This window comes from Podarcis erhardii (assembly GCF_964252035.2).
Source record: "Podarcis erhardii genome assembly, chromosome: 9".
Classification (NCBI taxonomy): Eukaryota; Metazoa; Chordata; class Lepidosauria; order Squamata; family Lacertidae; genus Podarcis; species Podarcis erhardii.
Window position 1 is genome coordinate 23,098,243 of NC_138512.1, and position 15,515 is coordinate 23,113,757.

The window sequence follows — 15,515 nt, forward strand, 5'->3', positions numbered from 1 at the left end:
TCTCTTTTAAGGAGATGGAACATATTCCCTGAAAAATCTAAATTTCTGTTCATGATTTATACAAAAATGTTAGATAAGTTATGACTACAGCAGAATCAACTGAAAGACATAATAAATAGTGGCTGAATTCAATCCTCATCATAATCCATGTTATATTTATTAAGTGCAGCCTTGCAGACTGGAAGCTTACACAGCTATGTTTATTATTATTAATTGTTGTTTAGAGCTGCAGCTGAACCCTAAACTGGTTAATCTTAATTATGGTTTGGTAAAACAAGCCAGCTTAACAGCTCATGATTTAAATTTAGTCTATTTCAAACAAGCCACAATTAAGATTACTGACAATTTGTTGGTTTGGAGCAAAAACGCCCTGCTGTAGTTACTCAAATAAAGAAGTTCAAACTTCCAAATTCCATCTTGTAGCCACGCCAGAGGAGGGGATGAAAGGGGAGAAGCATAGATAAAAGTTTCATAGAATCGTGGAGTTGGAAGGGACCCTGAGGATCATCTAGTCCAACCCAAATATGCAGCTGTCCCATACGGGGATCGAACCTGCAGCCTTGGCGTTATCAGCACCATGCCCTCACCAACTGAGCCATGCATGCAAGCCCGAGGTTCACTACAGCTTGTTCGCATCATAAGCAGCCATGGTTTACTGTGACATCTGAATGCAGCCGATTTATAGCTGACAGTTTCATTTTCCTTAGTTACAGAAATTAATGAATATACTTGGTGGGCCAGAGACTCGGAAGGCACACAGTTCATCAGTCATTGGACCTAGGACAGTTACTTACAACCTTAGAGGGTATACACATTCAGCACTAACAGGACAATTCCATAGGTGCACCTGGACTTGAAAAAATCCCAGTTCCATAGGCACATGCTGTTTGCCACTGTTCTGAAGTTTCTTACATCTTAGGAACCATCTAGCGTGACTTTTTGATTGTCACCACCGAGAAGGAGAATTTGGAACACGACTAGTAAAAGGTAATTTCAAAACATTCTATACGGAGCCCATCCATATGTTAGGCATTACAAACACTGCTTTTCAAAAGGATGTTCGCGGCATACATTATTTGCATATACAGTGGTAGCAAAAATTTAACACTTTTTAAAACAGAGAAGCACTACATCGCAATGCAAAAGCCTGCCAAGTTTCTGATCTATGTACTCATCTGGGTAACTGGCTTTTTCAAATAGTTTTTTTTTCTTCCCTTTTTTAAAGTTTGAGAGGCTAAACAGTTTAGCTACCTAGTTACTGACCAATGCTACACACATTTTTAAAAGACAGAAACAAGAAAATGTGTCCCCAATAACACAACCTAAAATGGTTCAGCTTCCCACCTTTAAACATTCCTAATTATATAACATTATGCCAATTCAAGTTGTAGGATGGTGCGCTAAGGAAATTCCCAACATTTTTAGCACAACAGGCAAAATCAGCCGACGGGAGTTTGTTCCCCTCCACTTCCTTGGCAGTTTTTACTTCAGGCAACCACAATTTGAGGTAAATCTCCACTGGATGAAATATCTAGCAGTCGCTTTAGACCATTATTGTGTTTTCACAAAGCACAAGTAGTTTACTGCTAATCTTTCGGGAGCAAGTGTTTTGGCATTCCACCCCCTCCAAAAAAAACCCCAACTACATTCCATTACACTATTCAAAAGACGTACGCAGCATGGTAGTTAGCAACCATTAACATTCACTTGTCCTTTCATGTGTAATAAACTGAGCACTTTCACTTGCATTTTCAATCTCGTTTGCTTCTTTTACATAGATCTTTTCTGGAGCTGCGCTTTTTTCGGAGCAGCTGTCGTCCTCGTCATCTTCATCTTCCACCCTAGGACGGCCTTCCACACTATGTCGGATGCCATAAGCAAAGTAAATGAAGAAGCCTTCCAGAGGAAAAAAAGATGTAAGTTCTTTTTGTCATATTTCTGTAGCTCTACCCAAGATTACAAAACCAGAACACTTATTCAGATCTTGGTATCACTTGTGGACATAGGTTTCTTTAATCCACACTAAGCTTCCATTTTAGTACAGTGATGCCTTGGTTCTCAAACGCCTTGGTACTCAAATGCCTTGGTTCCCAAATGCCAAAAACCCAAAAGTAAGTGTTCCGGTTTTTGAGCATTTTTTGGAAGCCGAACGTCTGATGCAGCTGCCAGCTATTGTTTCCAGGGTGCTGAACGGATTAAGTTTGGCGCTTTTGTTTTTGCTATTTATTTTGATTTTTTGTTTTTGAGGCTTTTTCGGTTAATTTGTTTTTGTGGCTATGTGGAACCCTGTTCAGCTACTGATTGATTGATTGATTGATTGATTGTGTGACTGCGGAAATGGATAAAAGCCCCCCATCCAAACAATGACAATCATCAGTGCAGGTAAGAAAAAAATATTATATTTTTTATTATCTACAATACTGTCTTATTTTATAGTACAGTACATTGATTACTGCTTTCATTTAATGGACCAATGGTCTCATTAGATAGTAAAAATCATGTTAAATTGCTGTTTTAGAGGTTGTTTTTAAAAGTCTGGAACGGATTAATCTGTTTTGCCTTACTGTCCATGAGAAAGCACGCCTTGGTTTTGGAACGGACTTCTGGAATGAAGTTTGAGAACCAAGGTACCACTGTACTACTCTCAAAAATTATATACAGAAATCCCTCATCTTATGTGGGGTTTCAGTTCCAAGACGTATGCGGATGTGCAAAAATTGTGTCCCGTCACACCTTTGGAGCTGCGTCTAGAACCTGCATGCTGAGCAGGCTTTGCCCAGCCATCAAGGTTAAGAGCCTAAATGCTCTTTTTGCACCATGTCCGCTTGGGTCACTCAGTATGAAACTGGCTTTTAAGCTTTTGCCCTTGCTTAGCGGGGAGGCAAGAAAAAGTTCACAACAACATTCAGCTACTCATCAAGTAATACCTACCAATCGCCATCCAGATGCTAAACCGGATCCAAGTCTCTCCACTTAGTTGTACCATTAAGTAAATATTCACCAAGATACTCAAAGATGGCAAAAATGGCAGGAGTGGAACCTAAGGACAATTTTTTACAATTCAGTGTTTTTGACAAATATCCAGTGTGTCATACTTTTAATTAAATTTGTAAAGGGGCTCTACTGAACTGACACATCTATATTTTGAAAATAAAATAAAAGTTATAGGCCAAAGTATCTTAGTCCACTTGCACATTACCTACTTATACTGCATTTTAAATGCAGAAGTAATGAATTAAATTTTGATAGACCTGCAACGGGAAGGCGAGGACCACAATTTAGTGGTAGTATACACATGGGCTACACAAAATTTTATATATGCACAAGGGAAAATAGGGAAAGATAAAATAAGGAAAATGGATCTTGTGGCCCACAGCTTTTGCATTAAAAACAAACAAACTTTTTAAAGATCTTCTGCCCAATTACCGTATTTTTCACTCCATAAGACGCACCTTTTTCTTCTTAAAAACTAAGGGGAAATGTCTGTGCGTCTTATGGAGCAAATGTGTGGTCCCTGGAGCTAAATTGCTGGAGTGCAGCACGCTCCTGAGCTGCTTTTTGGGGCTGGCTTTTGCAGGGGGGTGCGTCTTATGGTCCGGTGAATCTAATAGAGCGAAAAATACGGTAATCTTTAGTCAATCGAAAGATTGTTAAAAAAAATAAATTCATCTACTCTTACACGTTTCAGTTGTAGTAAAAATGAATTCTCAACTCTTTCTACAGTCAAGGCCAAATTTGCACAAGAACCACTATTTAAAAAGCAACTTTAGCACCATATCAGTCAAGCTCTTTTTAAGGCAATAGCTAACTTATTAATTCAACTGAAAGGTAGCCACTAAAGCGACAGGGTGGTAATCTCCAGAAGGGCAGCCAGTCACACAGCACCCCCCCAAAAAAAAACTTTGTAAGGTTTTGCACTTGATGCCACTACCATCACCACTGCTTACCATAAATGCTACTTTCTGTTGACTCTGAGGTTGCCTCCAGATGACAAGTACAATGATGATAAACAGCACTGAAAGTACTGCAAGGAGACAAATACTCCAAGGCTCCAGATTGGCAAGAAGATGAATCCCGTTGGTGGCCAAAATGCTTAAGCCACAAATCAGGAAAGCTAAATAGAGGCAATCAAAATGGGGGGGGGGGGGACGGGACACAAAGAGAGCATTTCAAAATCTCAAATCTTTAAGTGCATAGCTGTCAACCGTCCCTTATTTGGTGGGAAACTCCCTTATCCCAGCGCCGTGTCCCACTGCTGTCCCTTATTGATGATGTCCCTTAAATTTCCCGGGTTTCATGCTCGCCCGGCTCGGGAGGGAAGCAGCGGCTTGGGGTCCTCCGCTGCAAGAGAGAGTACACGCTGGTGCCGTCGTCCTGGCGCGAGGAGTTCCATCGGCCCTTCCCCGCCCAAGGGGGGGGGGAGGGAGACTCTCGCCAATGCCGCCCGCGAGCCTGGAGGCGGTAGCGGCAGCTGAGGAGGCAGCCTGAGGGAGGAGGAAGAGGAGGGGATGGGGAGGGACGCAGAAGGGCGGCGCTTCAGCAGCTGCGGTGGTGCTGCAACCGCCTCATGCTGGATTGATAGCATCTGTCAATCCTACCAATGTATGTAACTCTTTACAATAGCAAAATCCTTTATTTGGGCTGCTGATCCCTTATTTTTCAGGCTGCTGGTCCCTTATTTTCAAATCTGTAAGTTGACAGCTATGTTTAAGTGACATAAAGCTTCAGCAATACTAACAGGTAAAAACCAATACTGTACATTCCTTTGTTTTGAATTCGGCTGTCAGAACAAAATTAGACTTGCAGCCATGTCTACACCAATTAATCCGGGATGCACAGGCCCCTCTCCCTCTTTTTCCATACTGTTTTCCGCACTTGAAATTTTGGGACAAGTTCAAAATAATAAGTAAATCTGATCCGTTATTTTGTTTAAATGCATTTTGCTTATCAGTTGACATTTCCGAGATAGTCCAAGTATTTAGATAGCTTTTGACTTACCCAACAGACATACAAGAAAGCTAACCATGGTGGCAGACTGTTCCGTGGGCAAACTTGATGGATTGATCAGTGTTTGTAAGCTGAAACTGTGTCCTGGTACCATACTCATTTGAGATTCATTCGTACTTTCTCTCTCTGATCCCGCAAGAGCCTCTTTTTCTGCTGAATATTTTGGCTGTTCATAGTTTAAACTGGGTTGGTACCTGCTTGTGCACATACACACACAGATACATTTGTGTATGGTGAGGTTCACAGAAAATAAAAATTAAAGGCACAATCTACAAGGCCTACAGCAAGAAAAGACATGACTATGTTTTGGGTGGCATTATTGCACCATTTGTTATTGATATTTAATTCAGGCAATAGAGCTACACTTGCCACCAATACGCAGTCCTACAGCCACTGAAATCTGCATATTACAGGAAGGACATTAAGGTCCAAATTCTCTTAATGTTTCAAAATGCACAGCAAGTAGGGAAAGAAGCCAGCATCAGTCACGTCTGGGGAAGTATTGGGCATCGCTGCCTGAAGGAGTCCTGCATGTCTTTGGGCAGTGGCACCCAACAATGCTGGCTATTACACTGCCTAGCCTCCCTCCCCACCCCCCAGGAAAGACCAGATGAGCATTGGGCACCACTGACTGAAGGCAGCCCATGTGCCCGAAGGCAGCATTGGCCAGCCAGCAGCACACCCCTACATAAACACTCAAGTGTTTTCCTTGGGAAATTGCAAGAGGGTTGCCTGACATGTATGGGGACTGATAATGACCATTTCTGGCCTAACCAGAAAGGCCAATATATGGTGAATCCCTTCATATGCATTATAAGTGATCTAACTCTCAATAACTGCACCACTGGCCCCAGAAATCCCTCAACATGGTAAACCCATCAGCCCCAGTAGCAGAGCACAACCAAAGGGGTGAACTCCTAGTCCCCAGGATATTTATAAGGAATCAGAGCTGGGATTAGACCACAAGAGACAGGTCTGTTTTACCGAACCAAAGATACATGGAAGACAGAATTTGCATGCAAGATTTATTAGGCTATTTTAAGAAAGCATCTCTTTCTAGCTTAGAGGTGCCTTAGTGTTGAGCATTTCTCTGTCTCTAGCTCTGAAAAGGGAACTATTATGCTCTGCAGGTCACGTATTTCATGCACAGTACCAAAAAAGGTACACATAATAAAACAGAGATATCCAATGTGGTTGCTGAATGACAACTGCCACCATCCCCAGCCAGTGAGGGGTGATGGGATTTGGAGTCTAACATCATATAGAAAGCATTAAAGAAGCACTTAAAGGTGAGAACCACCATGCAACAGAGCTTTATTTCATACAATTTGCCCTAGACGCCAAACAACTTTTATTCTCCCATTCCTCTGTTTACAGCAGTACCTAAACTTGTACAGCAGCGGAATGTGAACTTCTACGAAGTACTAAGGCAGTTGCTCTCATGCACAATCTGCATTTGAAGGGTATCCTGTCTGTTTGGTGTAACTTCATGTTTACATAACTTTATGGCAGAAACAAAAACCTTCAAGGATTTAGACAACATTGCCTAACAAATTAGTTAATAACCCAAAATTGGAACTCACCTAAGAATGAGGACACACGCTGCTACTAGCGAGTACGCAAGAAGCGTACCAATGGACATCATATCTACTAATGCTTTTAGGTCAAAGAGAAAAGCCATCAGAGCTAGAAAAACAAGACAAAGCAGAGCTAGTATTAAAAATATGTCTGTATTAAGCTGAAAATGAATATTTGCTATCATCTCCATTAACGTTTAACGCTTGCTCTTAAGGGTCTTTAAAACGTTCATACAATTTGAAGCAAACCATTGTCTTCTAAACGTTTTATGGCCAAAATTAAGATTTTAGCAATGCAATAGCATTTTATAACCTTCAGGGGAACTGAGTTAATTCCCCTCTGAAATTTGGTGCCATCAGGGCTTTACACAGTAATTTCAATACTTGGCTTTCACATGAGAAAATGGTATAAACTCATTTTGCATGACAGACACCATTAATTTAAATACATGCATAGACATAATAGGCAAAATACAGTGTGAGCATCTCACGTGCTATAAAATGGGAGTTAGGCAAGCTGTTTCTGGCTCATTTTAATAGGGCACAAATAGGAAATGTTCCTGGTATGCTGTGCCCATATCAAATATTGCTTCTTTTCTTTTACTACACACAAAGCTCATGCAATGAATTAAAAGTGTTGAGCTTTCAAGCACTCATAAAAGATAATCCCTCTTTAAAACAGTGTTAAAACTAAGCAAAAGTATTTGAGGGCTTATGCAAGGCACAGATGAAAAAGGTTTTTGAAAAACAAAACAAAACCCAGTACTATTGTATTCTGCAGAGGTCACGCTAGCTGCCTGCAACCAAGGGTTTAAAATCAGTAGCCAGTCTCTAGCAAAACTATTTCCCCTTCCCAGGCTACAATTATCCATGGTATGGCATGTGCATCAAGGCAAACCATGGCTTATGTCCCTCCAAAAAATGGTCTGCAATCCTGCTTCAGATCATAGTTTACAAGGGAACTATGCACTGGTGCACAGTCAATGTGTAACTATGCTTAATGCTAGGAAGTCATGATTTTGAGAGACACAGAGATGTCTTTACAGTGTTTATTTCAGAGGGGCAACTTGCTATTGGTTCAGTTGTATCACTTATACTTTTAACTTAAAACTGTTTAACCTTCATACAATTAAATCACTATGAATAAACAAAGTCTAGCTTTAACATATTGAAAAGTTAGAAGCTAGCAAAGAAGTATTTTCATTTGAAGTCACAGAAAACTGCAACCAAGATTTGGAAGACTGCACTAAGTCCACAATTTAAGAAAATGGTTATTCTCTAAATTACCCATCCTGACACCTCTGTTTATATGCTTTCTTTTTTGCAAACTTTAGCCATCAAAAGTTATTGTATAAGCAAAATATAATTAGCACTTATATGTTGGTATTGACATGTATTGAATATTTAATCTCTAAAAAACCAGACATTTAATCTTAACACCATTTAAAATGGAGGGACTATCTATGCTGAGCTTTAGATATTAATGTCATATTGGCAGGGGAGGGGAATACTTTTCATGCTACATTTGCAGTTATTAAATTGTCAAATATACTTTAAACAACATATTAACTACAGAGGAAGTATATGAAAGGCTGGGATGAAAATAGCCCAAATGGAAAAATTCAGTGAGAAAGCAAGGACATTTTATAGCTATTCACCCACACTTCCTTCTTTGCATATGCATAAAAAGGTACCATTGGTCACAGCAGAGGAAAGCTTTGGAGAAGTCCTCCAATGAGCTTGCTCCTCCACAACCAGCACCAGCACCGCCACCACAATTCAGAATTGTTGCTTCTTCTGATTAGTCAGCAGTTTTGTCCCCAATTTGCATGCACAGGAAGTTAGCAAGCAGGCCCATCTTATTAACATAAATTTTGCACGTGAAAACGGGGTTGAGGTCCCAGTTAGGCAAGACCTGCTTTAAGAGCTTACCGGAGATGAGCCCTGCTGTCATTGTGGCAGCAACTGGAGACTGCCTCTTGCTCACATTGGCAAGAAATCTAAAGAGTAAACCATCTCGTGCCATGGCAAACAGAATGCGGGGCAAAGGGAACATAGAGCCCAGAAGACTAGAACAAAAAAATTTAATTGTTCAAATGCCACAGTAAGAATATTATGCACTAACAGACAATCCAAAACACAGACATGGGAGGAAAAGGGAAACTGTATGTGTAAAATGCACTTCCAATAACCAAAAACGAGGCTGGAAACAAACACCAAAGGTTTAATAGTTGAACTCTTGAGATTCACATTTTATCATTTGAGCTGCAACTGCTTCAGAATCTACATTTGATCATGGGTGAAGATGTCCCTTTTCCTGATAATAAATTCGCTTAGAGCCTCACCTGCTACAGCACCTGATGACAAAGTAGCAACAAGAGGAGTCTTCGTTTTGGGATTGATACGAGCTAGACATTTGAAAAGCAACCCATCCTCCGCCATAGCATAGATTACACGCGGCATTGGGAAAATGGATCCAAGGAGACTGGATAAAAAGCAAAAGAACATGCAACATGGCCAACACAAAGTCATGCAATGCATTAGAGCAAAAAAGAAACAAGGCCAATTAACAGCATACGATACCAGAAACGTGGGATGGGATGGAGATAAAATTGTACATGAGACACACTGCAGTTAAGACACAAGTTTCTTCAACCATTCAATTAATTTTTATATATTGTTTGTGCAGGCATTTTTTTTTTAATGCACAGAGTACTTTGCAGCCTTTATGGTCTATTTCAAACACTTTCAGGGATCACAGAATGTATTTCTCTGTATGGAGCAACACCCTCACCTTCTTCACCACAGACATCACATTGCATCTGTCACAGGCACGAAGATTTCCTCACAATATTTGGAGGGGTGGAACCTCAACTACACTTTTCTACTTGGGCGTTGCAGGGTCCTCACAGTAAAATTCTTGTGTCGTTATTTCCTATATCCTCTGAAGAGAGGTTTGTTTCAAACCTAATTAAGTGATCTGTCCTATGCCAATGATTAAGGCAGATTACGGTAATATTCCTACCCATATTTCAAAGATAAGCTGCTGAAACAAAACCTCCAGGTTTGCAGAGGAAGGCCCCAAAATGTTAGATTAACCTGGTGAATTGTAATGGTAACTCTTGTGGTTTACTTTTTTTTTTTTAATTGACTGAAAAATCTATCAACTTAATTATTAATATCTTAATGCTATATATTACACCATTAGTCACTTGTGATCATGTGATTTGTTTTATTTATGATTTTAGAATGCCTGTAACAGCTGGAGTAAAATACTCAAAAGTGAAGAAACTTGAGCCTTCACTGCAGTTTCCCCCCAAAATGGTATACCAGTAGAAAACATGTTGTAATACTTGCAATGCAATTAAGCGTCACCAGCACCTTCAATGATTGCACCAGGCAGCAGGATTGAAACAGGCAATATCAGAAAACACTTTCTTAAAATGCCAAAAACCCATTATATCATGTATTAAGTCATTTAAGGCTAAAACTTCATTCTTGTTAAGTACCTCTTGGCCCAATCTGTGTTCTAACGGAACCCTCATGCCAAATAGGATTGGTGAAACAATCTGACAGACCCAGTGATCCAATCCTCCTGGACTAGGACTGGACTGGGGTCTGCTCCAGAATCTGCACATTGCCAGATTCCCAGATATCTTATGGGTCTTTTACAGGGTGGCCCAAGGTCTGCCTGCTCTCTTGTAAACATTACAGTGGTGCCCCACAAGACGAATGCCTCGCAAGACGAAAAACCCGCTAGACGAAAGGGTTTTCCGTTTTTCTAGGCGCTTCGCAAGACGAATTTCCCTATGGGCTTGCTTCGCAAGACGAAAACGTCTTGTGAGTCTTGCGAGTTTTCCCCCCTTTCCCCCCTTTTTCTAAGCCGCTAAGAGCGCTAATCCGCTAAGCCGCTAATAGGGATGCTTCGCAAGACGAAAAAAACGCTAGACAAAGAGACTCGCGGAACGGATTATTTTCGTCTTGCGAGGCACCACTGTAATCCCAGTCAACTTGTATGCAGTGTCCCTGCTGCAACAAGCCCATATGGAGGCACCGGGACATGATCAAGTGACTAGGAGTGATATGTCTGCATTTGACAAAAGTGAAGTAAATGTGACATCTTACTTAATTCGCTGCAGGATGCTAAACAGGTCACAGTGTATGCTAAACTGTATGATTTTAAATGCCATATCAGCTAAGCAGCCTCGGCACTGTTAATGAAATAAGCATATGCAAATGTTAGGAAGCTTGTACAGCCCTGGTAAGTTTTAAAAACACTGAATCCCTGCACTAAATGCTTGCTTGAGCAATTTGCAATTAAGCCACATTTACTCTGAACTGAGTAGGACAGGAAGGGTGGTCCTAATAATTGTGGGGGTCTTTTCCAACCTTATGATTCCTATGGTAAAGCCACTTCAAGTGGAAATGCAGCCAGTGTAAGTGATTTATGAAGCCCAAATTAGATGCAGCTTCTTTAGTACATGCTGATATTTAGAAATGCAGACACTTTCATGATGGATTTTGGATAGTTCAGACAAATTTGAGCATAAGGTTTCTGCAAAATTACACTTCCCCTGATTTTACACCAAAATTATGTTAAAACATGCATTTTCAATATATGCTTTTTTTAAAAAACAAACCCAAAAAAACCAAGAACCCAAGCCTGGAAAAAGTACTTAAATATACTTTCATTACCCACACTACTACATGTATTTTAATATTACTCCAGTGCATTCTTAACAATATTCAGCAAATATGATGGTCAATAAATTAGCACAGGCAGAAAGAGATGAACTTATGAACGTAACTTTTCCTTTCACAAGGAAAAAGTTCACAAAATATGAACTGAAATAGTTGACTTACACAGCTCAGCTACATTTGACCCGTAACAAACTACATTATTATTCTGAACATCTCTGTTTAGCAAACGTAATGAATCAAAACTTTTAAAAATAGCTCCATTTTCCTGGCAATGACTTAGTTTTCCTTATTTTTACCTTGTCGATAAAGCACACAGAGATCCCACTGCTACAACATATTTCGCTGGGCCCCATCCGACATACTCAAAGGCTACAGGGAGAGGACTTTTCTCATCAAGTAAATAGTACGGCATCATCAGAGTTAAAGCAGCTGAAACACCAAAGTAGGCCAAGAAGCAGACAAGCAAGGAAGTTACAATCCCAATAGGTATGGCTTTCTGGGGATTCTTGACTTCTTCCCCTATGGAGAAAAACAACATTTTATTCTTAGTGTGAATAAGAGTATGGAAGATGGCCAACAGTGAGATTGTGTGTCCACTTGGGCAAAGTGCATCCATGAGATTTATTTTTATACAAAAGACTTTACTTTATTATTATTATTATTATTATTATTTATTGTTAAAATAATTCAACATTAATACACATACAAACATACCTACATATATTTCATACAACATACCTACATACATACAACATACCTACACTCAATCCCACAGATAATTCCCATCACCATCCACCACCCTTCAACCCTTTGTGTTAGACTTCCAATATACTCAATTGCAATTTCTTTCTACTTCTATTACTTTCTTTCACACACCTTTAACCTAATTTCATATTTCTTTTTCTATTACACATTGTTATCCATCTTATTTAGTATTCCAATATTTGAAATGAAACTTCTTTATTCTAATAGGAGTTCTGATTTTTCGATATAGTTTTGCAAGTATCTTTTAAACACCTTCCAGTCCCTGTCTGCTTTCTCTTTTGAGATCCTTCCAATTTCTCCTATTGTTTTGGATATATTGTAGTACTCCAATAATTTGGCAAGCCACTCTATATTTGTTGGTACAGTACCACTTTTCCAATTTTTCGCAATCAATAGCCTTGAAAATTGTAGCGATGTCTGCTGGCGACGCAACACTGGAAAAGGTACTATGATACATATATGGTGGAATTGTTTAAACATCAAACAATTTTGGGAAACAGTATATAATGAAATGAAAAAAATGTTCAGATATTCATTTAGGAAAACACCAGAAGGTTTTTTATTGGGAACAATACCAGGAAGCCTAAAGGAAGAAGACAAGACCTTATATTTATACGCAAAAGACTTTACTTTTTATCTAGCAGTTGTACTGAAAAATACAGAGACTCCAGATGGGATCAAGTTATTGGTCTAAACTGAATTCTGTGTGATTTGTGAAGATAAAAACAAGTATTATTGGCCTGGGGGGGACATTTTAAAATACACCAATTTATATATCACAGCAGCACAGTACTACGCATGCTAATTCAGAAATAACTGCTATTGTGCTGAGAGAGAGGGGGGGAAGGGTGGTGTTGTCAAACAGGTAGTGGAAAAGGGATAGTGGGCAGGTAAGCAAAGCACAGAGGCACTACTACAGGGTCACCAATAACACCTTCAAACCAGGTAAGATAAAAGTGCTTTGTCTGGTAGGATTGGTCTGTGATTGCAATGAAAGTTCAAAAAATTGCTACAGGCCAAAAACAAACAAACCAGCCTGGATGATACAGGAAGTGAGGAAGAGGAAATGAAAACATAGCTCTTTGATAGAAACTTGTGAATTCTCTAAGCCAAGTGAGGGAGCAAATGGTGTAATGTAGGAGTGAAAAAAAGCTACCATAGAAACACTGTATTCTACCTCTGGCTGAGAAAGCAGGTTTTAGAGGTTCTCAGTGTACTGAGCCTACGCATGATATTTCCAATTATTAGGGGCGACTGAGCATGAAGTCACAAAGTAGAACTTAATATATATGCCTTGGAGAGACAGATAACATGCTTCTTAAAACCAATTTAATGCCTTTTTAGAACATGCAACAAATTAAAAAGGAGGACAAGATGTCTCTCCTTTGGCCTATGTAATTTATGTCAATTACACATTATCATGCTGAATGGATTTTAAAGTGCGGCAAGAAACAGATCTTGCCATTCTGTTTGTGATACAGAATGAATGGGGCAGAGTTGGTAAGATTTTCAGGCCAAGAGAGGAATGAACAAAGATTGCATCAGAGTGTTTGGTGGCTTCTGCTCTGCAACTCCTATGCATGCTTACCTGGAGTAATAACAGAGGTTGCCTACATAGTGCCTGCGGGCACACATGCACCCACAGAGACCCTCCACAATGATCACAGGGTTACCTCCACCTCCCCCCTGCTGAAAATTAGGCTTGAAAGAAGCATTCTCTTGTAGCCAGTAGAATAGGCTGCAGTGTGACTGCTCATCTCTGTGTGTACAGTTTGCAAAAGTGCCCACAGGTCCAAAAAGCTTAGCGACCTGCCTACAGACTCAAACAAAGGTCTCTTTCAGCCCTGCCACTGGAAATCCTTTTAACTGGAAACGCCATCAAGTGAAGAACCAATAGGGTTGCCATAGTCCAGAATTCCCCAGACATATCTAGAATGCTGCATTTGGAAGCAGTGTCTGGGTGGAAATTGTCAAAATGTCCTGGAAAATCTGGACGTATGGCAACACATGTCACTTTTTGAAATATGGCAACCCTGATAACCAAGATCCTTTTGAATGCAAAGCATGCACTCTAGCATTGCGTCTGCAGTTCTTTCTTTAAAATGTATAGGATCATGCTATAGGAACACAGTGGTTTTACACTACAGCTCCAGCACATGTAAATCACAACTTCAACGGCATGGCCCTTTTTTTTAAAGACAGCTTACCAGTTGTTGCGATGCAATCAAATCCTATAAAAGCATAAAAGCAGGTTGCAGCACCGGCCAGTGTTCCTGTAAAGCCATATGGCATGAAGCCACCAACTCCAAATGCACTTGTCACATTTTCAGAAGATGACAGGTTTCTAAAAAAAACCAAATAATAATCATTACGTCATATCCTGTGTAGGCATGGGACTTACAAACCCCACATCATAACTTGAGTGGTTGGGTGCACAACAGTGGCTCTCAACATTCACACACATAAATCAAAGGTTAATTGTGCACAGGTGCTTTTTATTCTTTGCTTTATTGCCCTTTTTCCTGAAGTGTCAGAACCACCCCCCCAAGTACATTTAAAGTCTCGATGCCATGACTGTTCCCATACGTAGCACAGAAAGATATGAGCTGAGCATGGAAACAGTGCAGGGTTCAAAGCCCAATGCACAATGAAATTGCAGGTTTGGACTTAAGCACTGAAAATGTCAGGACGTTTAGAACTCACTTTTAGCTACTTATTGCTATCAGAGGGAATTTGCAGCTCTGTGACAAGTTTCCCCACGTACGGATGTGGTATTTAGCAGTATTCACTGCATGAAAAATGAACTGCCTATGAGGACCATAATGAACTAGCTTGGATGATGATGTTGGCCTAATAAGATGAGAAATGCACAAACCCTTTGCCTGTATAAGCAGCTGTTTTGCTTTTCCGTTTTCCCTTTTGAGGTGATTAAATCAGGAAGCCTGTAATTTACAGCTTTCCTTTTTCACCGAAAGCTGGAAATTATGGTTTCCAGCTTTGGATCAAGCCAGGATATTACAACCAAAACGTGTCATTGAAAATGTCTCACCTCTGGCCAAAAATAAAATAAAATGCTTTCCTCATTCTCAGTTGATGATTCAACTGTTAGTTGGGCATCAAATCTAAAATGTTACATTTATTTTTATTAAAACATTATTAAATCCCATCACATAGTTTATAGATCATTATGCTCCAAAGTCTCCATTCTAAGCAACCAAAGCAGTAAAGCAAACAAAAAAACCCTGTATTACTCTATGTATACTGTGTAGTTTATAAGAAATTCTTCTGTTTTCCTCCAGTTATGAAGATCGCCTTTCACAAAACCAGAAGTCATCACGAAGAGGAGGACCAAGATGTTAACAGCAGTGAAGATTTTATTCACCCATGCAGATTCTTTGACTCCAAATGATAATAGGCCTATAAAACAATATTTTTAAAATTAAGTAACATAATTAAGGTCTACAT

At 39.8% G+C, this 15,515-nt stretch overlaps 1 protein-coding gene across 5 annotated transcripts in view; it reads right to left on the bottom strand.

Annotated features, from left to right (window-relative positions):
• Positions 1-605: 605 nt before the first annotated feature.
• The window catches only part of SLC7A2 (solute carrier family 7 member 2), a 47,599-nt gene continuing 32,689 nt past the window's right edge, over positions 606-15,515 (bottom strand). For 4 of the 5 annotated variants that reach the window (XM_081875790.1, XM_081875788.1, XM_081875787.1 and 1 more), the window contains exons 4-12: positions 15,302-15,467; positions 14,258-14,394; positions 11,582-11,804; positions 8,930-9,069; positions 6,591-6,693; positions 4,999-5,201; positions 3,948-4,114; positions 2,932-3,040; positions 606-1,896 (exon numbers count right to left, since the gene is read on the bottom strand). In XM_081875790.1, coding sequence (XP_081731916.1) covers positions 1,697-1,896; positions 2,932-3,040; positions 3,948-4,114; positions 4,999-5,201; positions 6,591-6,693; positions 8,930-9,069; positions 11,582-11,804; positions 14,258-14,394; positions 15,302-15,467 — 1,448 coding nt within the window. In that variant the 3' untranslated portion in view covers positions 606-1,696. Of the gene's footprint in view, positions 1,897-2,931; positions 3,041-3,947; positions 4,115-4,998; positions 5,202-6,590; positions 6,694-8,516; positions 8,654-8,929; positions 9,070-11,581; positions 11,805-14,257; positions 14,395-15,301; positions 15,468-15,515 lie in introns of all 5 variants that reach the window. The other variant, XM_081875789.1, reaches the window with a different exon arrangement.